The 23,190-nt window shown below is 42.4% G+C and overlaps 1 protein-coding gene across 7 annotated transcripts; it reads right to left on the reverse strand.

Moving 5' to 3' along the window:
* Positions 1-1,510: 1,510 nt before the first annotated feature.
* st8sia5 (ST8 alpha-N-acetyl-neuraminide alpha-2,8-sialyltransferase 5) lies at positions 1,511-22,345 on the reverse strand. 7 transcript variants are annotated; one of them, XM_088355629.1, is made up of 9 exons: positions 21,882-22,345; positions 18,175-18,282; positions 17,887-17,982; positions 14,087-14,179; positions 10,659-10,745; positions 7,848-7,992; positions 7,612-7,724; positions 5,244-5,336; positions 1,511-3,349 (listed from the first exon to the last, which is right to left on the reverse strand). In XM_088355629.1, the coding sequence occupies exons 1-9, from the start codon at positions 22,025-22,027 to the stop codon at positions 2,887-2,889; spliced, it is 1,344 nt and encodes a 447-aa protein (XP_088211755.1). In that variant the 5' UTR covers positions 22,028-22,345; the 3' UTR covers positions 1,511-2,886. The 7 variants fall into 7 exon arrangements, with proteins under 7 accessions (XP_088211755.1, XP_088211754.1, XP_088211758.1 ...); XM_088355628.1 differs by having other exon boundaries at positions 10,659-10,817; XM_088355632.1 differs by lacking the exon at positions 17,887-17,982.
* Between the last annotated feature and the right edge of the window lie 845 nt (positions 22,346-23,190).

Genomic DNA, 23,190 nt, shown 5'->3' on the forward strand with positions numbered 1-23,190 from the left:
TTTATCTTCATTGTCGGTATTTTAATCTTTATCATCTATAATTATTGTTGTTTAGGTGTATGCTTAATTAATTGTTAAAAACGATTATAAAGACTTTGGCGCTGATAATCAGTGAGTATCAAGCCTCTGGGAATTATTTCAGTATGATAAAATCTATACAGGCAGCACGGCGGCGCAGTGGTTAGCGCATGTGCGGCACAGTTCATGTCTTGGGAACCTCCTGCGTGGGTTCAAATCCAGCTCCAGACTTCCTGTGCGGAGTTTGTATGTTCTCCCCGTGCTTGCGTGGGTTTCCTCCGGGCACTCCGGTTTCCTCCCACGTCCCAAAAACATGCATTTCAGGTGAATTGGCCGGTCCAAATTGTCCCTAGGTGTGAATGAGCGAGTGAGTTGTCTGTCCCTGTGTGCCCTGCGATTGGCTGGCAACCAGTTCAGAGTGTCCCCTGCCCACTGGCCGATGATTGCTGGGATGGGCTCCAGCACCCTCGCGACCCTACTGAGGATAAGCGGTGTAGCTAATGAGATGAGAGATGAGAAAATCAATACAAAATGGCAGAAATGGCTTTGTTTAGATTATTTGTCCACACATCAAGGAGCCCCCACTTCCTTGTTTTGCTTACTGTATCGAAGGAAATATGTGGCTTCTTCAAACCTTTTATGGAGTCGGCTTATATGCGAGTACGTACAGTATCTACTTTTAAAATGAGACAATAATACATATTCACTTACAAGTCCTTTAAAAATGGAAGATTCCCGAGCTGATTTTCCAAGAGTACCACCGGGAAGCATCCGCTTTCAAATGTTCCCCCCTTTCAAACGAGGGGAACAGTCAAAATGAGTAAGAAAGTAGACAACCGGATCAGAAATACTTTTTAGTTTCACCCTATTTTACTATTTACACACTGTGGAAATGGACTTTGCCTTTATTAGATAAGTACCCCGAAAAGTAGAAAAGAAGTAACTGGGTACAGCAGAACCACTAGAAAACAGCACGATGGCAACATCAAGAAGAGCGAACGAAAAGCAACACAGAATGGTGGACGCACATTTGAGGGTAAAACTTTGCCCCCGAGCCGCTTCACGGGTACGAGCTGCTTCACACATACGAGCGTAAAACTTGCTCCCGAACAGCTTCACGCGCACGGGATTAATACTTTGCCCTGAGTCCCTTCAAGTGTACGGGCCGCTGAGTTTTACGCATGTTAGTAAAACTCCCAAACCGCTTCACATGCACGGGAGTAAATCTTTGCCCTCGAGCTGCTTCACGTGTACAGACTGCTGAGGACACGCACGTGAGTAAAACTAGCTCCTAAACCGCTTCACATGTACCGGAGTAAAATATGCTCCTGAACCGCTTCACGTGCACGGAAGTAAAACTTTGCCCTCAAGCTGCTTCACGTGTACAGACTGGTGTGCACACGCGCGAGAGTAAAACTTTGCCACCGAGCCACTGATCACACGCACGTGAGTAAAACTAGATCCTAAACTGCTTCACGTGCACGGGAGTAAAACTTGCTCCCGAACCCCTTCATATATACGGGAGTGAAACTAGCTCCTGAACCGCTTCACACACACGGGGATAAAACTTTGCCCTCGAGCTGCTTCACGTGTACAGACTGGTGTGCACACGCGCGAGAGTAAAACTTGCTCCTAAACCGCTTCACGTGCGCAGGAGTAAAACTTGCTCCTGAACCGCTTCACATGCACGGAAGTAAAACTTTCCCCTCGAGCCTCTTCACAAGTACGAGCTGTTGTCCACACGCACGTGAGTAAAACCTGCTCCCGCTCCGCTTCACGTGCACGGAAGTAAAACTTTGCCCTCGAGCTGCCTCACGTGTAGAGAGTGGTGTGCACACGCTCGAGAGTAAAACCTTGCCACTGAGCACACGCACATGAGTAAAACTAACTCCCAAACCGCTTCACATGCACGGGAGTAAAACTTGCTCCCGCGCCACTTCATGTGCATGGGAGTAAAACTTTCCCCTCTAGCCTCTTCACACGTACGAGCCGTTGTCCACACGCACGTGAGTAAAACTAGCTCCTAAATTGCTTTACGTGCACGGGAGTGAAACTAGCTCTTGAACCGCTTCACGTGCACGGGAGTGAAACTAGCTCCTGAACCGCTTCACACGCATGAGGATAAAACATCGCCCTCGGGTTGCTTCACGTGTACAGAGTGGTGTGCACACGCTCGAGAGTAAAACTTTGCCACTGAAGCACACGCACGTGAGTAAAACTAGCTCCCGAACCGCTTCACGCGCACGGGAGTAAAACTTGCTCCCGAACCGCTTCATGTGCATGGAAGTAAAACTTTGCCCTCGAGCTGCTTCACGTGTACAGAGTGGTGTGCACACGCTCGAGAGTAAAACCTTGCCACTGAGCACACGCACGTGAGTAAAACTAGCTCCCAAACCGCTTCATATGCACAGGAGTAAAACTTGCTCCCGAACCGCTTCACATGCACAGAAGTAAATATTTGCCCTCGAGCTGCTTCACGTGTACAGACTGGTGTGCACACGCTCGAGAGTAAAACCTTGCCACTGAGCACACGCACGTGAGTAAAACTAGCTCCCAAACCGCTTCATATGCACAGGAGTAAAACTTGCTCCCGAACCGCTTCACATGCACAGAAGTAAATATTTGCCCTCGAGCTGCTTCACGTGTACAGACTGGTGTGCACACGCGCGAGAGTAAAACTTTGCTACCGAGCTGCTCATCACATTCATGTGAGTAAAATTAGCTCCTCAACCGCTTCACATGCACGGGAGTAAATCTTCCCCCCGAACCGCTTCACGTGCACGGAAGTAAAACCTTCCCCTCGAGCCTCATCACACGTACGAGCCGTCGTCCACACGCGCGCGAGCAAAACTTTCCCCCCGCGCCGCTTCACGTGCACGGTCCGGTGTGCACGCGCACGATACCCCGGGCGTGCATGTGCATGAAGTTGAAGATCTCGTAGGGCATGGCGTGGAAGCCCGGCCTGGGCTTGACGTTATCGTAGTAATGGTGGGTGAGGAAGACCCCCGAGGGGTTCATGGGGAAGGCCCAGAAGCCGTAGAGCTCCACCTCCTGGCACATCTCCATGGCGGCCGTCACCAACATCAGGCCGCTGCTCAAACGTTTGGCCCTCACGCCCTGCACGGCCCAAAAACGCTGCACGTTCAGAAGATACTGCGGGTGGAAGAAGAAGACTCCGCGCTGGGAGTCAAAGTCGTCCAACATGTACTTGACCCGGAAGGAAACGTCCGTGTTGCGCGTGTTGTAGAAGGCCGGCAGGACCACCGAGGAGTTCTCGTAGTTCTGCAGGACCTCGTAGAAGGGCCGACGCCATTTCTCCAGCTTTTGGAACCTGTCCCGCAAGGGGCCAGAGTCAAGGGCAATGTTCTCTGTCGTTTTCCTTACCGGTCTGAGCGTTCACACAAAGTCGGTGAGCGACGCTTGAAACGACAGTGAGCAACGGCAATCCCAAGTGTGGCAACTAAGTCATTAGTAGTACAATACACAACTGTATTTAATCACATCTTTTAGTGGAAGTACAATGTTGGCAACAAGATTGACTTGGTCTCATTGGAAATTATGTGAATGCAACACAAACTTTTTCTTCTTTTTCCCTGTTTTTTCTATTTTTTTTAATCCTTTTAAAAAAAAATCTCATTGTGTTTATTTTTTCCGAGCTGTTACATTTTTCTTTTTGTTCTCTATTTACTTTTTTCCTTTGTTTCTTTCTTTTCTTTTTTTCTGGCTTTTTTTCGAAATTCTTCCTTCTTTTTTTCTCTTCCTTTTGTTTCTTTTTTTCTCAGCTTTTCACTACTTTTTCATGTTGGTATTTTTTTCTTTTTTGTCCTATTCCCCCCTTCTTTTAAGTCATTTTGTGCATCATTTTACATAATATTTGGTCATGTTGGGATTAAAGAAACAACCCGAAGAGCCGTTTAGGACCCAAAAGAGCCGGTTCATTTTAGTGAGCCGAGCCGAAGAAGCCGATTCTTGACAAACTCTACTAACTTTACTCAACTTCGTTCTACTTCGACTCGACTTCAAAATACGGCATTTAGGACACAACTTTAGGGGAACCCGTGTATTTTTACTTTCTACTTTGTTCTATTCCTCCATTCCTTTAAGTCATTTTGTGCATCGTTTTACATAATATTTGGTCATGTTGGGATTAAAAAAGCAAAAACAACCTGAAGAGCCGTTTAGGACTCGAAAGAGCCGGTTCCTTTAGTGAGCCGAGCCGAAGAAGCCGGTTCCCCGACAAACTCTACTGACTTACCTTTTCAACTTCGTTCGACATTGACTTTAAAATACCGCATTTAGGACACAACGTCAGGGGAACCCGTGTATTTTGACCTTCATGCACTGTAACTTTGACTTAATTCGCTTCTTCATTAGTAATTTTGAGCCCTGATTTTTGTGCGCTGGCTAGATTTTCTTGTGCGCCGAGAATGGGCGAGCAGTGCGAAATTGCGCACGCGCGAAGCTTAGAGGGAACACTGGTCAAGGGGATTAGAAAAGACCACCTTTTCTTCTTTTCCAACGTGGTCAGGGTTCCTACGTCGTTTTCATGACCAAATTCAAGCCCTTTTTAAGCACCTTCGAGGTCAATTTTCCAATGTCTCCAAGATATTTTTTTTATTTAAAGGGGCCTGCACAGATTATTGCAAACTACTGACTATTATGACACCATCCCTTGATCTAAAACCTACATGAGGGCAAGGAAATCTCAAAAATCTTTGTCTTTTGAATTTCGGGGTGAGCCGGGCTTCTCTCTCTGTCTCTCTGTCTGTCTCTCTCTCTCTCTCCATTATTTTTCATTTATTTATCTTTCTTCATGGAGGATCTGCCCAGAATTCACTTACTTTTACCTCAAGTAATTGTTTAAATAAATAGTTTTTACTTCTACTTGGGTAATGTTCTGAAGTAAGAGTACTTTTACCTGAGTAACACATTCCAGCGCCAAAGTACACGTGCCGCCAAAAGGCAGCTTCGGGTTTACTTCAGGCTCGGTCCTTCAAACCAAGTTAATTGGTCGGGTTCGGGCTTTTATATTCACAGGTCAGGTTGGGCTGGATTATTTTAGGCCGATCTCACTTCTTATTGGAATATACTCGTGACATAAATATAGATATTATGCAAAAAAAACATTGAATTTTTTTCCTCATATTTTGCAGATTTTAGAATTTCCGTATACCTTTGTGAGCATGAGTAAATAAAAGGTCAGATATTTCGAACATTTCCATTACCTCTCAGTGATGATGCTGGGGTTTATGGTGACCAGATCAGTTTTGGTGCCCACGTCTGCCGAGTATTTCTCACTGATGGGCGGGATGTTGCATCTAGGACCAAAAGATGAACAGATTTTTAAATGTGGCATTCAACTCCGGTAGGGCCGAAAGCATCGCCTATTTAAATCGATCAGATAATTGATATTCTTTCCTTAAATTTAGCATTATGTTGATTTAATGATGTGGCAAATGATAATAAATCATTTTTTTTAAATGGGTACAATGAAAAGTACATTTTTTTATCAAACACTGCGAAATAGCACAAAAAAGCACAGGGAGAACATGCAAACTCCACACGGGGAGGCTGCGATAGCTGGACTTGAACCCTGGACGTCCACGCCGTGGGGCTACCCGCTAACCACCATGCCGATAAATGAGAAATTAAAAGAAACATTTTGAATCCCTGTAAACCCGGAACAGAATCAGAAACAGTAAATAAATTCATTCGACGGCAAATCCTGTGAAAAAAAGTACTTAACACTCTCTTTTCACTCGCTCGCTTTCTTTCTTCCTCTCTCTCTTTCTCTCCCTCTCTCTCGGTCCCTTTGTTTTTCTCTCTCTCTCTTTCTGTATTGCCTTCTGTCTTTCTTTACTTTGTTCCTTCCTTCAATCCTTTCTTTCTCCCTTTTTCTTTTTTCCCTTTTTCTTTCTCCAGCTCACTCAGCTTCTTCGTTCTTTTTTTTTTGTCTTTGTCTTTCACTTTATTTTTATCTTTCCCTCTTTCTATCTTTCTCTAGTTCTTTCTCCTTTGTTCTCTCTTTCTCTGTCTCACTTCTTTTTCACTCTCTCTGTCTTTCTCTCTGTTTCCCTTTTTCTCTCTCTCTCCCTTCCTCCCTCTCTCTTTCTTTATGGCTTTCTATCATTTTTTTTCTTTCTTTCTCCTACTTCCGATAAATAATCTGGTAATAACTTAGTAACAACATAGTAATAACATGATAACTTATGTGCGGTCCCTTTTCAAGGTTTCTTCATTTTTCTCTAATGAGGTTTTTGGGTTTTTCCTTTCCCTCATGTTGGTTTCAGATCAGGGGATGGTGTCATAATAGTCTGTAATAATAGACAATAATCTGTGCAGCCCTTTGAGACTCTTTGTGATTAAGGGCTATACAAATAAAAATGACTTGACTTGCATATCAAACCAGGTACCCTTTGCGCTAATAAGCTATGTTCCCTGTAATTTTCCTTACGGGTCTGAGCGTTCACACAAAGTCGGTGAGCAACGCTTGAAACAACAGTGAGCAACCATAATCCCAAGTGTGGCAAGATAATTAATTATGAAACATGTCCAAAACTTGACATCAAGTTACATTTTGCTGACTTTTCGGCAAAGCAAAATTATTTTTCACTTTTGAATGAATTGACTCATGTACTATTGCAAAGGTTGTACGGCCTACAAACGTCCTTTGTTTTTACAATTCTTTCACATGATTTCCATTTCTTTTTTTTCCTGGTATCGTTTGACGCATAATACTAACATTTTCGGGGGCTTATTGAGTCAGTTGCAAGATAAAAACTGTATTTAATCTGATTTTTTTAGTGGAAGTGCAATGTTGGCAACAAGATTGACTTGGTATAATTGGAAATTATTTGAATGCAACACAAACTTTTTTCCCTGTTTTTTTTTTTTTTTTTTTTAATTCCTTTTAAAAAAATCTCATTGTGTTTATTTTTTCCTAGCTGTTACTTTTTTCTTTTTGTTCTCTATTTACTTTTTTCCTACATTTCTTTCTTTTTTTTCTGGCTTTTTTCTAAATTTGTATTTCTTTTTTTCTTTTCCTTTTTTTTCTTTTTTTCTCAGCTTTTCACTACTTTTTCATTTTGGTACTTTTTTCTTTTTTGTTCTATTTCCTCCCCTTCCTTTAAGTCGTTTTGTGCATCATTTTACATAATATTTGGTCATGTTGGGATTCAAGAAGCAAAAACAACCTGAAGAGCCGTTTGGGACCCGAAAGAGCCGGTTTTCTTTAGTGAGCTGAGCCGTAGAAGCCGGTTCTCGAAAAACTCTACTGACTTTACTTTTCAACTTCGTTCGACATAGACTTCAAAATACCGCATTTAGGACACAACGTCAGGGGAACCCGTGTATTTTTACCTTCATGCACTGTAACTTTGACTTAATTCGCTTTTTAATCAGCAATTTTGAGCCTTGATTTTTGTGAGCTGGCTAGATTTTCTTGTGCGCTGAGAACGTGCAGGCTGTGCGCAATTGCGCACGCGCGCAGCTTAGAGGGAACTTGCTAATAAGTAGCAAAAAATAGCTCTCGGCATGAAAACGGTTGGACACCCCTGCTTTAGGGTCAGGGTCTGTCTTCATTTCCCTACTTACCTGAACACAAAGTCGGCAGAGTCGATGTCTTTTCCGCAGTTGCTGTTCTTGATGATGCCCCCGTTCCCGATCACGGCGCATTTCTTGTACTGAGATTTGGAGTAGGGCATGTCCTTCAAAGCAGATAGGACAGAAATACTCAAGTAAAACATCTCTATGGGTGCGGAGGAGCAGGATGTTTGTCGGGTATCGGTATCGCCATGAAGATTTTGGAACGGTTTTGAAATCCGACTCACATCCGGGAACATCTTGAAGACTTCGGTGCTGATGGGAAGGATGCCGCTGGTGTCCACCTCGTACCTGAGTTTGGTCCCGGCTGGGGTGTTCCTCTTGGTAGTAAATAGGAAGGAGGGAGCGTTGCAGCAGCGAGACAGCGACATTCTGAAGGAAAAAAATGCGAATCATGGATACGATCGTGTGGATATTACACCTAGACGTTCGGCAGAGGTGAGACAGGCCTAAAATATCAATCATTACGTTCGGGTCAGGCCCAGCTTCTCTCTCGCTTAATGTTCCCTCTAAGCTGCGTGTGTGCGCAATTGCGTACTACCCAGAGCTTTTCCGCGCACAAGAAAATCTAGCCACCTCACAAAAATCAGGGCTCGTAATTGCTAATTAAGAAGCGAATTAAGTCAAAGTTACAGTGCATGAAGGTAAAAATACACGGGTTCCCCTGATGTTGTCTTCTAAATAGGGTATTTTGACGTCAAGGTCGAAGTAGAACGAAGTTGAGCAAAGTCAGTGGAGTTTTTCGAGAACCGGCTTCTTCGGCTCGGCTCACTAAAAGGAACCAACCAGCTCCTTCGGGTCCTAAACGGCTCTTCAGGTTGTTTTGGCTTCTTTCATCCCTATATGTGTCATGGTCGCCTTGGCGACCGGTCTGCCCCGCCCCCTGGACCCAGCTGAAGCAGTTCAACTAATCGAGTGTCTGCTATTTAAGGCTGGATTGTGGGCTTTGCGGGTGCGGGCTCATTACATATACACACTCCCGGTCTGTTATGCCTTGTCCTGTTTTAGTTTAAAACATTGTCCGTTCTGTTATGCCTTGTCCTGTTTAGTTGAGTTGGAAGAATCAACTGTTTGTTTCGTCATGTCCCAGAGTTTTGGACAACTTTTATTTTGTTAAATAAACCTTTTGGATCGTTACGCAATTGAGTTCTCCCTTCCTGCCTCCTGCCTCCGTTCTGGTTCGATCATTCCTTCCATTCCCCACCCCGCCTCGTGACAATATGACCAAACATTATGTAAAATGATGCACAAAATGACTTGAAGGAAGGGGGAATAGAACAAAAAAGAAAAAAAAATATCAAAATGAAAAATTAATGAAGAGCTGAGAAAAAAAAGAAACAAAAGGAGGAAAAAATTAAACAAAAAAGCCAGAAAAAAGAAAAGAAACAAAGGAAAAAAGTAACAGCTAGGAAAATATAAACACAATGAGATTTTTTAAATCATTTAAAAAAATAGAAAAAAAAGGGAAAAAGAAGAAAAAGTTTGTGTTGCATTCAAATGATTTCCAATTATATCAAGTCAATCTTGTCACCAACATTGTACTTCCACTAAAAAATGTGATAAAATACAGTTGTGTATCGTACTACTAATTACTTAGTTGCCACACTTGGGATTGCCGTTGCTCACTGTTGTTTCAAGCGTTTCTCACCGACTTTGTGTGAAAATTACAGGGAACACCGCTCTCGCTGACTTTTATTTAACATTATTACCACAAGAAAACGAACGCAAACAAACCTGGGGTGGTGGTGGAAGTGAAGAAAACAACCAGGATTACAATGACAGAAGGAATGAAAAACGACACAATGACCCGACAACGTGTAGTGTTCAAAATGTCCTTTTAAAGCAGAGGTGTCAAAATCATTTTAACTCCGGGGCCACACGATAGAACAAACATTCTTTCGGGGCTGGACTAGTAGATTAAAGAGAAAGAAAAAGAGAGATAAAGAAACAAGAGAAAGAGGGAGGGAAAAGGAGAGAGGGCGGGACAAAGAAAGAGAGAGAGGGAGAGAGCGTGAGAAACAAAAGAGATAAGAAGTTGTGAGAGAGGGGGAAAGAAAGGGAGCAGAAGAAAGAAATCCAAAGAGAAAAAGAAAGACAGAGGGAGAATAAAGAAAAAGAAAGCGCAAAGGGTAGGAAGAGAGAAAGAGAAATGAGAGAAAAGGAAAAAAGGAAGTTAGAGCAAAGAAGTTAAAAAGACAGAGAGAGAAAGAGATAAAGAGCAACAAAAAAAGAGAAAAAGAGAGATACAGAGAGAGAGGGAGAGAGCGTGAGAAACAAAAGAGATAAAAAGTCATGAGAGAGGGGGAAAAGAAAGGGAGAGGAAGAAAGAATCCAAAGAGAAAAAGAAAGACAGAGGGAGAGAAAAGAGGAAAGAAAGCGCGAAGGGTATGAAGAGAGAAAGAGAAAGAGAGAAAAGGAAAAAAGGAAGTTAGAGCAAAGAAGTTAAAAAGACACAGAGAGAGAAACAAAGAGCAGGGTGGAAAAGAGAGAGACAGGGAGTGGGAGAAAGGAGTGGGAGAAAGGAGTGGAGAGAGAGAGAGAGAGAGAGAGAGAGAGAGAGAGAGAGAGAGAGAGAGAGAGAGAAGAGAGAGAGAGAGAGAGAGAGAGAGAGAGAGAGAGAGAGAGAGAGAGAGAGAGAGAGAGAGAGAGAGAGAGAGAGAGGAGAGAGAGAGAGAGAAGAGAGAGAGAAGAGAGAGAGAGAGAAGACGAGAGAGAGAGAGAGAGAGAGAGAGAGAGACTTTGTCCGACGGCAACATCGAGTTGACATATTTCAACCTGCAGCTTGTTTTTTGTCTTGCGCTTCTCTGAGTGTTGTCTCGCCAAATCAAATCCCTTAGCGGGCCTGATCTGGCCCGCGGGCCGCCTGTTTGACACCTGTGTTTTAAAGGGTTCTGGGTAACTGGGTACCGGTGTGTGTTATTCGGCCACACCTGTGCTCAGTTCAAGCCCCGGGTTGGGGCCCTGCGGTGCTAGGAAACGGGACTTTTTCGAAAAAAACGAGGGATTACTTCGGCGCTGTTGGTCACTGCGATACTTACTTGAAGTTTGCGGTTTCCTCCTTGTTCTGCTCCCACTTACACACCTGCAGGTTGCGCCACCTCTCAAACAGATCAGAGGTTTTGACCCTGGCAGACAGGCAGAGAGACTTGTGGAATGAAGAAGGATAGCCATGACCGTGTATTTTCCGATTATCGTTTCTACAAAGGGCGGTAAATTGAAGAACAAAAAAACAACACCAGGTAGAAGTTATAGAGACGACAAACGTTCAGGAGAAGGCTGTGGAGATGGAGAGCATAGAGAAAACTAGATTGTCCTAGAACTGATATTTCCCGGGAGACTATTGGCCCCTGGCCTAGAAAACGAGATACTTGAGTGTGAAGCCTGACTCATGAACTAGCAAGGAGACCTCTAGGAAATCGCCGAAGGCTGATACTATATTTTCTTACTGTACTGCAGGGTGTATGACACACAGGGTTGGGTAGGATTACTTAAACTTGATTACTTTCAATTACTTTTGGATGACTCCAATACCAAATATGCTAATAAAAGACGAAAGAAACCAAATATGAATAAAATGACTACATTTTGTGCAGGCTTGGGGAGTAACGGCAAAAATGATGTTGGCAAGCTGTTTGGATTTCTTTTCATTTTGTTTCTGTCGCATTTTATGTTCGTTTTGCCGGAGATCAAAGAGATCAAAGCCAGGACAGAAAGCTTACCACGTGTTGTGAGTCAAAAATTTAGTCATATTTAGTTTCTTTTGTCTTTTATTAGCATATTTGGTATTGGAGTAATGCAAAAGTCATTAAAAGTAATCCAGTTAAAGTAACCCTACCCAACCCTGGTTTTTCCGGAGATCAAAGCCAGGAGAGAAAGCTTACCACCCGTTGTGAGTCATCATTTTATTTATATTTAGTTTCTCATCTCATCTCATCAGCTGCACCGCTTATCCTCAGTAGGGTCGCGGGGATGCTGGAGCCCATCCCAGCAATCATCAGGCAGTGGGCAGGGGACACCCTGGACTTTGTTGCCAGCCAATCGCAGGGCACACGGGGACAGACAACTTACTCGCTCAGTCACACCTAGGGACAATTTAGACCGGCCAATTCACCTGAAATGCATGTTTTTGGAATGTGGGAGGAAACCGGAGTGCCCGGAGGAAACCCACGCAAGCACGGGGAGAACATACAAACTCCGCACAGTAAGGCCGGGAGCTGGATTTGAACCCACTCAGGAGGTTCCCACGACCTCACAACTGTGCCGCACACGCGCTAACCACTGCGCCGCCGTGCTGCCCATGTTTAGTTTATTTTGTCTTTTATTAGCATATTTGGTATTGGAGTCATCCAAAAGTAATTGAAAGTAATCCAGTTAAAGTAACCCTACCCAACCCTGCGTACTGTTAAGTGTTTTACTTAAAGATCAAACCCCGTCCGCGAAAACTGTTTGAAAAGAAGTTGGAAACAAAAGTTGAAAAGACGTTTAAAAGATACCAATGTTTCGATTAAAAGACGTCTTCCTCCGGTTAGTTTAAATTGAAAAAACAACAACAAAAAGATGATATGAATAACACAGCTTAGATACAGACTGCTCGGTTAGCATACCCAGCAACATAATAAAAAATATGCCATCGTTACAAAAAATATCTATATTCGATAAGATTAATGGCAACTTTGCAAGTTTAGAGCTGTTAGCGAAAGGAGCTAACCTAGCAGTTTGGGTTTATCATCAAATTCTCAAAAATCAGTTCACACGAAACAAAAAAAATCCTTCTATAATTAAAAATAACAGGAATGATTAAAGCTGAACAGTTATTTCATTTGAAAAATACCAACTTTACAAGTTTATAGCAAAAGGAGCTTATCTTGAAAATGGAAGTTTTCATTAAATTCATAAACACAATACGTAAAAAAAACTATCTATGTTCAAAAATGTTTCTTAATTAAAACAACAACCGATATAAAACATTGCAGAACAACTATTCAATAGTGTAAGCAACGATTGATAAAAACACAACTGGAGAGCGATTAGCAGTTAGCACAGGAAGCTAACTAATACAACAACTGCTCCAGACATCTTGTGGACTTTTGGTTAAATCTGTTCTGGTCCATTTAGGACATTATTTAATCTAAAAACATTAGGTTGTGTTAGCTTCATATATAGTCGTTATTTTGTTTACCTCCTCTAATGTAGTGCCTGAAAATTAATGTTATTGACGTATACTGTATACATTAAGCTAGTAGCGGTTAGCACAAGAAGCTAGCTAAAACGAAAAAAATAAACATTCGGTTATGTTTGCTTCATAGATAGTCGTTATTTTGTCTACCTCGTCTGATATAGCCCCCTGAAATTAATGTTATTGACGTATATTACATATATTATACAATAAAATAGTGTAAGCAACGATTGATAGAAACACAACTTACAAGCTAATAGCGGTTAGCACGGGAAGCTAGCTAAAACGAAGAAAAAAAAATAAACATTAGGTTATGTTTGCGTCATAGTCGTTATTTTGCCTACATCGTCTGATGTAGTCCCCTGAAATTAATGTTATTGACGTATATTATATATTATACTGTATAATAGTGTAAGCAACGATTGGTAGAAACACACATACAAGCTAATAGCGGTTAGCACAGGAAGCTAGCTAATACGAAAAAATAAACATTAGGTTGTGTTTGTGTCATTTATGGTTGTTATTATGTCAACATCGTCTGATAAAGTCCCCTTAAATTAATGTTATTGATGTATATTATATATATTATACTATATAATAGTGTAAGAAACGATTGATAGAAACACAACTTACAAGCTAATAGCGGTTAGCACAGTAAGCTAGCTAATACGAAAAATAAACATTAGGTTGAGTTAGCTTCATTTATAGTCGTTATTTTGTCTACTTCGTCTCATGTAGTCCCCTGAAATTAATGTTATTGACGTATATTATATATTATACTGTATAATAGTGTAAGCAACAATTGGTAGAAACACACTTACAAGCTAATATCGATTAGCACAGAAAGCTAGCTAATACGAAAAATAAACATTAGGTTGAGTTAGCTTCATTTGTAGTCGTTATTTTGTCTACCTCGTCTGATATAATCCCCTGAAATTAATGTTATTGACGTATATTATATATATTATACTGTATAATAGTGTAAGCAACGATTGATAGAAACACAACTTACAAGCTATTAGCGGTTAGCATGGGAAGCTAGCTAATACGAAAAATAAACATTAGGTTGTGTTTGCGTCATAGATAGTCGTTATTTGGACAACGCTTTTGAATCAAAACGATGAAATTGTCATTTTGTATCGACACAGGTGAGAAATGGAGTAATTCGATGACTTATGACATCTGTCTCTCCATTTTCTTTTATATGTTTTGAATGTTCATATAAATAACATATAAAAAGGACAAAACTCAGCAACCCCCAAAAGAAATATTCCAGAAGAACCGACTTACATGGAGAGGACTTTGACGTCCATGATATCCTGCCTGAGCTCTTTGCATGTTGTGGAGTTGTAGTCGAAGGGCCCCTCATAGTTTCCCAAATACCTGAAGGGATCATTCAAGACAGTCACTGGAACTAATGGATTAGATATTTTGGGAAAATCGATCTCACTAGTATGTGCTATGGAAAATAAGGTGGGTTATTTGACTATGTGTTATTGGCCGTCGGGGAGCCATTTTGTGAATGCATGACATTTCTGTATAATGGCTCATTTATATCGTTTTCTTTTCAGAGGAACGAGTAAGATACAAACTTCACCCACTGTTACTATTACTGTAATCCCTACCGGGCCGATTTTTGTTATTTCCTGCACAAGAATAATGACAAAATGATTAATGAATACTGCTCTGATGGATTTTCAAGTCTTTAATGTATCCCTAATTTATTTTTCTGTTTTTAGGTTTCACAGATAAATACGTACTTCCCTGAATTACGGCGTTACTTTGCAGAACGCGTAAATTAATTGGAGGACTGGCTTCTGTTTCCTGGGCCCTGATTGGAGCAATCGTAAGCGTTTGTTTACCAGGGTGAGCCAATAACATTACATACGTTACATAAAAAAGGATTTCATTCATATTTCATTTTTTTCATTCCTGGGTCCTGTGTGTTTACAATATGTGCTCGTACATGACTTGTCAGAAACATAGACTTACACTATATGTGGATGGATATAACTTGTATTTTCAATATAGGGACAAAAAAATGAAATGGAAACGTCCCAGAGAAATCAACCAATAAGATGTTAAGCTTTGTTAGCGAGTAAGCCAGGGTTTGCGTGTATCATTAGTCTCTACTACAAGTCACACAGTACTATGCGGCACAAAATACCTCAGATTAGGGAAATATATATAAAAAACCTGATGTCGTTACTGCAAAGTTCTAATTTCATTTTGTGATCGTGAAAGAAGTGGAATTGAATCGTCACAATCATAATTGTTTCAGATTACATTCGCAGAATGAATCGTGGATGTCGGATGAATAGAGCATGGCACATGTTGCAATGCATGATGGGAAAATGTGATGGGAGTTTGAAAATGGGGAAGGATAACAACCAACATAGCCTTTACAACGCAGAGGATGCATTAAAAGGAACAAGATGCAGGAGAGAATATTGCACCCAAAAACAAAATGAAACATCAGTTCGACTAAATCCACCTGATCAGGATCGTCTGTGGGAATACTCGATTTTGACATCGATTAATATGATCTATCAAACTGTGTGCCATTATCACTCGAATTGGAAATACTAGAAGAAGCAAACATGGTTGGATTGTAAATCCAAATAAAGGCTATAAATGGATAACACAGAACAGTTGAAATTAGCATTGGTAGCTAATCTGGATTCCAGTTTTAAAGTAACAGAGTTCATCGAGTTATCATAGATTGACTCATTTAGTACAAATCCTATATCTACCGCTTAAAGAGAGCATTCATTCATACGGGTTTCTTGTGGTGTCACAGGACACGTGACGCTAATGGTTATCGTAGAGTAACTCATTTACTTGTCTTACTATGGGCTTTATTCTTTTAGGCCTTCTTTGGAATGTCACAAGACAGGCAGGGTGTGGGAAATCCCCTATTGACGGGTGAGACATATGCTTCAAATTTTTGCTAATAAAAGGCTGGTAGAGCAGCAAATCTGGAAGAGAGTTTAAGTGTGAGATGCCGCCTCTGCCATGCTGGTTTAAATCAAGTATGAAAGTCCTTTGGCTTTGTTGTTCTGGATTGAACAAGCCCCAAAAAAGGGCCGAGCGGACTGCCTTCCTCTGCAAATTGTTGTTTTGACACATGTTTGTGCGCCAATTCTGCATGCGTATATCAAGAGTTAGTGACTGTTGTCTTTGTTGTTCTGGATTGAATAAGGCCCAAGGAAAAAGGCCAGGTGGCATGGCTTTCTCTTCGATTGCTCTGTTTCGACCAACGTTTGTGCGTGGGTTCTTTATGTGTAAATCAAGCTTGAGTGTCTGTTGTCTTTGCTGTTCTGGATTAAACCAGGCCCTTGACGGTGTGCCTTTCTCTGTGTAATATCTGTTTGTGCGTCGATTCTGCATGCATAAATCAAGTTTGAGTGTTGGGTGTCTTTGTTCTTCTGGACTGAAGAAAATGGGACCTGCTTTTCTTTGCGATCAAACTCTTTTGACCCATGCTTGTGCGTCGATTCAGCATGTGTGAAACTGTCTCGAGTGTGTGTTGTTTTTGTCTGGGTTGAACAAAGCCCAGAAAAGCTTCCTGTTTGCCTGCCTTTCTCCGCGATTGTTGTTTCGACCGGTGTTTGAACATCAATTCAGTGTGCGTGAATCAAGCTTGAGAGTCTGTTGCCTTTGTTGTTCTGGATTGAACAAAGCCTAAGGACAAGGGCCTGGCGGCGCGCCTTTCTCTGCGTAATGTCTGTTTGTGCGTTGATTCTGCATGCATAAATCAAATTTGAGTGTTGGGTGTCTTTGTTGTTCTGGACTGAACAAGGCCCAAGAAAATGGGCCCAGCCCACTGTTTTCTTTGCGATCGAACTGTTATGACCCATGCTTGTGCGTCGATTCAGCATGTGTGGAACAGGCTTGAGTGTGTGTTGTCTTTGTTCTGGATTGAACAAAGCCCAGAAAAACCTTTTTTGTTTGCCTGCCTTTCTCCGCGATTGTTGTTTCGACCGGTGTTTGAAAGTCAATTCAGCGTGTGTGAATCGAGCTTGAGTGTCTGTTGTATTTGTTGTTCTGGATTGAATAAGGCCCAAGGAAAAGCTGGCATGCCTTTCTCTTCGATTGCTTTGTTTCGACCAACATTTGTGCGTCGGTTCTTAAATCAAGTTTGAGTGTTGGGTGTCTTTGTTGTTCTGGACTGAACAAGGCCCAAGAAAATGGACCCAGCCACCTGCTTTTCTTTGCGATCGAACTGTTTTGACCCATCTTTGTGCGTCGATTCATAAACAGGCTTGAGTGTATGTTGGCTTTGTTCTGGATTGAACAAATCCCATAAAAACCTTCCTGTTTGCCTGTCTTTCCCCACAATTGTTGTTTCTACCGGTGTTTGAACGTCAATTCAGCGTGTGTGAATCAAGCTTGAGAGTCTGTTGCCTTTGTTGTTCTGGATTGAACAAAGCCCAAGGACAAGGGCCTGACGGTGCGCCTTTCTTTGCGATTGCTCTCTTTCGATCCATGTTGCTGCATCGATTCTGCGCGCGTCATAAAGTTTGAGTATGTGTTGGTGTAAGAAAAGGGCCAGACTGTGTGTCTTTCTCCGCGATCGCTCTGTGTCTATCCATGATTGTGCGTCTATAACAGTGAATTTTCAGGAGTTTAGTCAAGGACCCCTAAAATACATTGATACATGCTTGCTCAGATGAGGGCCTCATAACACGTATAGGGGGTAGAAAAAGGGGGGTTTAAATCCAAGAGACAATGCAGATGTGAAGAAGGGAAGGCACAGGGAGGCGTGTCCACACATATGTGCTGTACACGGCATACACACAAGCGCTTTGCAAAACACGACACAAGGCACTGCGAGAGCACGGGCGGCATACAATGGGAGGCACATCGACGGGAAGCTCGGCCCCACCCGAGAACGCGGGTGGAGGTGGTAGGGACGGGAATGAGTGGACGGGGCTTCAAGGTCATGCAAGATAGCAAATCCGGAAGTGCAACCACCACCACGGGGAAAAAAAGAACCCGTCGAACCTTTTCGTACCAATGAGAAAGAAAAGAGAGGCATTCTCGGGGGTTTCTGTGAATGTACCGGAAATGCCTTCAAACGGGCCTACCTGTGAGAGCGTTTGTTTTTCTTCTTAATATCGGCTAGGCAGGGTGTGACTATTACGGAGATCTGTGAATCTGGCTGATAATGCTGACGGAAACATCTGTCGACATGCAGACAGGTTAGGAGTTAAACGGGTCGGCGCCCAATCACGCTAAGAACCTGAAGACTTCATAAGAGAGTGATAGAGAGAGCAAATGTGTCGTCTGTCTGCTGGGTCCAAGCATGCAAAGCTGCGTGTACTGTCTGCTCTCTAGCCGTGTGGTGCATTCGGGAAGGCTGGGAACAAAGGTACCTTTTCCTTCCATTTCTGGCAGGCCTCAGAGATCCGTCATCCGAGAAATTAACGGGACCGCTCCAATTTCCTGTCTCGTCGCCTTTGAGTCGGCTAAACTGTTGCGCACTAGTAAGAAAATGAATCAGTTTATTCGGAAGAATGTCCTCAGAGTCCAAGAAATGTTCACCCACAGCATTAATAAACATGGTACGCAAACACACATTGAGTTGGAGCGGCGGTCGGTCTCCAGAAAACGATAAGAACAAGAAAAAAATGGCTCATGCCAACAATCGTAAATACCCAACCCATAGCAAAATTAACCAGCGGCCTAAAAATATCGTAAATTCCGGACTATAGAGCGCACCTGGTTAAAACAGACGCATGTTCAGATTTAATTAAAAAAATAAACTTTGTACAACCTGCACAGGATTCTAAGCCACAGGCCTAAAAAGCCATAAATATGAACTCATTTAAGTCGATTTCTCATATTTAAAGAAAAAATATGCGGGGTAATGTCTAGTACAGAGAAGTCACTGTGATTAAGACACTCAACTAGCATGGCAGTCAATCATAATTGAACTAACAAAAACGTATTCGCTCGAGTGCGACAAAACATTCCCAAACAAAATTCAATGTACTGCTGTACTACAATTCAGAAGCCTGATTTGATTTTTTTAATGTAGAATTGCATGATCAGTCGCATAAACTTAAGCTCTCCCATCCCTTGCATACAGTGCCGTGAAAAAGTATTTGCCCCGTTCCTGATTTGTGTCTTTCTTTGCTTATTTATCACTCGCATTGGTTTTAGATCATCGAACCAATTTTAATATCACACAGAGGCAACCCAAGGAAAAACAAAATGCAGTTTGGAAATGGTGATTACATTTATAAAGGCACAAATGTTTTTAAACCTTTTTGGCCCTATGTGGAAAAATATAATTGCCTCCCAAACCTAATAGCAAATAGGGCCACCTTTGGCAGCCATAACAGAAATCAAACATTTACAATAATTGGTCATGAGTCTTTTACAACACTGTCAAGGAATTTTGGCCCACTCTTCTTTGCAAAATATTTTCAAATCTACCATAATGGAGGGTTTTCTAGCATGAACTGCCTGTTTAAGGTCACACCACAGCATTTCAATTAGATGTAAATCCAGACTTTGACTTGGCTACTCCAGAACCATCATTTTGTTTTGTATTTTAGCCATTACGAGGTAGACATGATGGTGTGTTTTGGATTGTTGTTCTGCTGTATGATTCAAGAGTGCTCCAGTTTGAGGGCACAAACTGATGACCTGACGTTCTTGTTAATGATCTTCTAGAAAACACCAGAAATCTGTATATCATCAACCACAGCAAGTTGTCCTGGTGCAGAGGCAGCAAAGCCGCCCCAGACCATCACACTACCACCACCATGCTTTACAGTTGGCATCATGTCCTTTTTTTGAAACCGTGCCATTTTTACACCAGATGTAACTGGCTGCACACCTTCCAAAAAGTTAAATTCTCGACTCATCAGTACACAGAATGTTTCTTCAAAAGTCTTGAGGATAATCAAATATGAGACGATTCTCTTTGTGTTCTTTTGTGACAGCAGTGGATTTCGCCAGGGAACTCTCCCATGGACGACATTTTTAGCCACTGTCTTTGTTATAGTGGAGTTATGAGCCAGACCTGCAGTTCTTTGGACATTTTTCTGTGATTGACGGAATAATTCTGGTGTTTACCAGAAGACCCTGAAGGAGAACATCCTCAAACTTGAGCGCTCTTGGTTCTTGCAGCAGGACAACAATCTGGAATACACCAGCAATTCCACCTCTGAGTGGGTCAAGAAAAACAAAATAAAGCTGTGGTTTCAAATCCAATTAAGATGCTGTGGCATTAAACGGGCAGTTCATGCTAGAAAAACCCTCCAATTTGGCAGATGTGAAACAATTTTGCAAAGAAGAGTGGGCCAAAATTCCTAAAGGATTTTGAAAAACTCAGTACCAATTACTGTAAATATTTAATTAGGTTCAGGGGACAATAATTTTTCACATAGGGCCGGGTGTATTTAATTTTTTTGTGGCTTTACAAACGGAATCAACATTTGAAATTGGGTTTGATGATCTGGAACCTTTGGGAGAGATAATCCATTATCTGCACCGCTTATCCTCAGTAGGGTCAGGGACACCCTGAACTGGTTGCCAGCCAGTCGCAGGGCACACAGGGACAGACAATTCACACGCTCATTCACACCTAGGGACAATTTTTGACCTGCCAATTAACCTGACATGCATGTTTTTGGAATGTGGGAGGGAACCGGAGTGCCCGGAGGAAACCCACGCAAGCACGGGGAGAACATGCAAACTCCGCACAGGAAGGTTGGTAGCTGGATTTGAACCCATGACCTCAGAACTGTGCCGCACACGCGCTAACCACTTTGTGAGAGATAATGATGCAAAAAACACAGAAATCAGGAAGGCAGCAAATACTTTTTCACGGCACTGTATATCCGGTGCCCTATATAGTGCGGAAAATACGGCAGTTTTACTGAAATGAAAATAAATCGCAAAATCAGAAATCGCAATTCGAGGAAAGTATTTCTTTGTGCCGACACTTGCATGACTTGCTCGGACCTCCGCTGGTCAGCATCACAAGACGATGACATCACACACACACTTAAGTCATCCCACTCGGCTTTCTAACATCCCTCTTCCCCCCCCAAGAGTGTGTGCAGACAGGCTTTAGCAAAATGGCCGCCGCTGAGCCCATCGGCACCCCACCCTCCACAATTCCCAACCCATTCCCCACCCGCCATTATGATTTCATCCTCCTCCAATGGGCCCAGCGCCATTATCACGTGCAGGATGCTCGGATTCATGAATCTCACAATGTCATGAATCCATCTAAGAAAACCAGCTCGAGGGGTGGGGGGGATGGTGAAGGTTTGGGGGAAGGGGGAAGGGGTTTTATGTGTGTTATATTTTCCAAGGGACTGCAGCACATTATGTTTGCTTGAGGTAAACATAAGCGCCGTCTCTTATCTTTGCGTCTCGTTTGTTTGGGCTTCTTCTCAACATCTGCTCGTCTTGGGATTTACGTTCTCGGGGTGTATTTTATGACAGGGTAGGGGGCCAGTGAGAGAAACGCCATCATTGACTGCACACCGCATGAAAAAAAATCAACAATCTCACCTCTCAGCAGACCAGAAAGGCACATTTATAAGAAATTAAAGAATAAAATAAGAGAAAAAACATACACAACTGCTCTGGCGGCTTGTGTATGATGTCAATGGAAATAACCCTGATGGAAATTGTTTTTATGTAACAGGAAAAGAGAGGAAAGGAGTTAAAAACAAAAAATGGGTGGTTAATTGCTATTCTTCCGTTACCTGTCGACCTCAACCAATTCCTCCCAGTATTCATAGTTGCAATTCCTCTTATTTAGCGATAAAAACATCAAAATACACTATGTAGAACACTGCAATCTATTAGGACGTTATCGTCTGCATCCATTGACCGAGACGATCTAAATTAGAGCCAAATTGGCAAAAGGAGATTGGTCAAAAAACAAGTCTAATTTAAATAAAATCCCGAACAAAAATGGTCGAAAAAAACGTGTAAAATACAGGGAAAGAGTAAAAGTCGACAGGTATGTTGTTCTCATCCGGCCATTATCGATTATTTCCCCCCACCGTCAGTGAAGTACTCGCAAAACCGCATCAGGTGGAACGCCTCCTACCTCTTGATGTAGTTTTTCCCGTAAAGAATCTGCTGAAGCAAAGTCACCAGTCCGAAAGCGCAAATAAACATAAAACAAAGCGAGCGATTGCCGAGGATGTCTTTCCCCGACGAGGGGTCGGTGTAGCCGATCCTGCGTCGCAGCATCCGGGGCGCGCGTCGACACCCTTCTCGGTGTCTTTCTTCGGTGCTGTTGCATTCAGGGGCGGTGGGCGATCGCGGTTCTCCTGGGTCCGAACGGATTACACTCGCCCCTGGAGTCCGGGACTCGAAGCGAGGATGAGTGGGGGCATCTTCCACACACCCCCTGCAGATATGGCCAAATTAGAATAAACGGGTCCTTGGTTTTTTATTGTTCAATCGATGGTTAATGGAATGAAATTGGGTTTCGTTTTTATCAACGTGCAGGCTCCTTTTGCTTCATCTCCGAAGTGAGCATCGCCGCGTGACTGCAATCTTGAAAGATGCGCTTTTTTTCTCCCCCCCTCCCCAGTTGTTGGACTATGAGCAACCGCTAGAGGGCGCTTGTGATGCAGCCATGCGTGTGCTCCTTATTTTTAGCTACTATGCACCCAAGGTCATAGTCAGGGACACCGGAGAGGTTCCATTCTAGTGATGGGAATTCCGACTCTTTTTGGAGGACCGACTCTTTCGGCTTGACTCACTAGAAAGATGGCTCTTTTTGTGATTTTTTTAAAAATGATATATTACAAATAATGATAAAACGTCATGCACAAAATATTTTTCTATGAAAATGTATTATAATACTATAATAGCCTTTATTGTTCAAATAAACAGTCATCTTTTTGTTTAGATGGTTTAGAGCACATGTGTCAAAGAGGCGGCCCGCGGGCCATATCAGGCCCGCTAAGGGATTGAATCCGGCCCGCGAGACATCAGTCAGAGAAGCGCAAGAGAAAAACAAGCTGCAGGTTGAAATATGTCCACTTGATTTTGCCAAAGAGAGGTGCCTCAGACAAAGACACTGTACTTGTATATCTTTCTCTCTCTCTCTTCCACCCCTTTTCTCCCACTCTCTGTCTCTTTCACTCTGTGTCTTTTTAACTTCTTTTGCTCTAACTTCCTTTTTTCCTTTTTCTTTCTCTCTTCCTACCCTTCACGCTTTCTTTTCTCTCCTTGTTTTTCTATTTCTCTTTGGATTTCTTTCTTCCGCTCCCTTTCTTTCCCCCTCTCTCACGACTTCTCTTTTGTTTCTCCCTCTCTCTATCTCTCTCTCTTTTTTGTCCTGCCCTCTCTCCTTTTCCCTCCCTCTTTCTCTTATTTCTTTATCTCTTTTTCTTTCTCTTTAA

Source organism: Urocampus carinirostris, chromosome 16 (assembly GCF_059441175.1).
Source record: "Urocampus carinirostris isolate Australia breed hairy pipefish chromosome 16, RoL_Ucar_1.0, whole genome shotgun sequence".
Classification (NCBI taxonomy): Eukaryota; Metazoa; Chordata; class Actinopteri; order Syngnathiformes; family Syngnathidae; genus Urocampus; species Urocampus carinirostris.

Bases quoted from the DNA above. Each gene is read 5' to 3' on its own strand.
- st8sia5 (XM_088355628.1), bottom strand. From the start codon at position 22,027: ATGCTGCGACGCAGGATCGGCTACACCGACCCCTCGTCGGGGAAAGAC. The intron at 17,983-18,174 runs GTACCTTTGTTC...GCATGTCGACAG, and splicing joins GCCAGAAATGGAAGGAAAAG to ATGTTTCCGTCAGCATTATC. The intron at 3,350-5,243 runs GTAATGGAAATG...CTTGCGGGACAG, and splicing joins CCCAGCATCATCACTGAGAG to GTTCCAAAAGCTGGAGAAAT.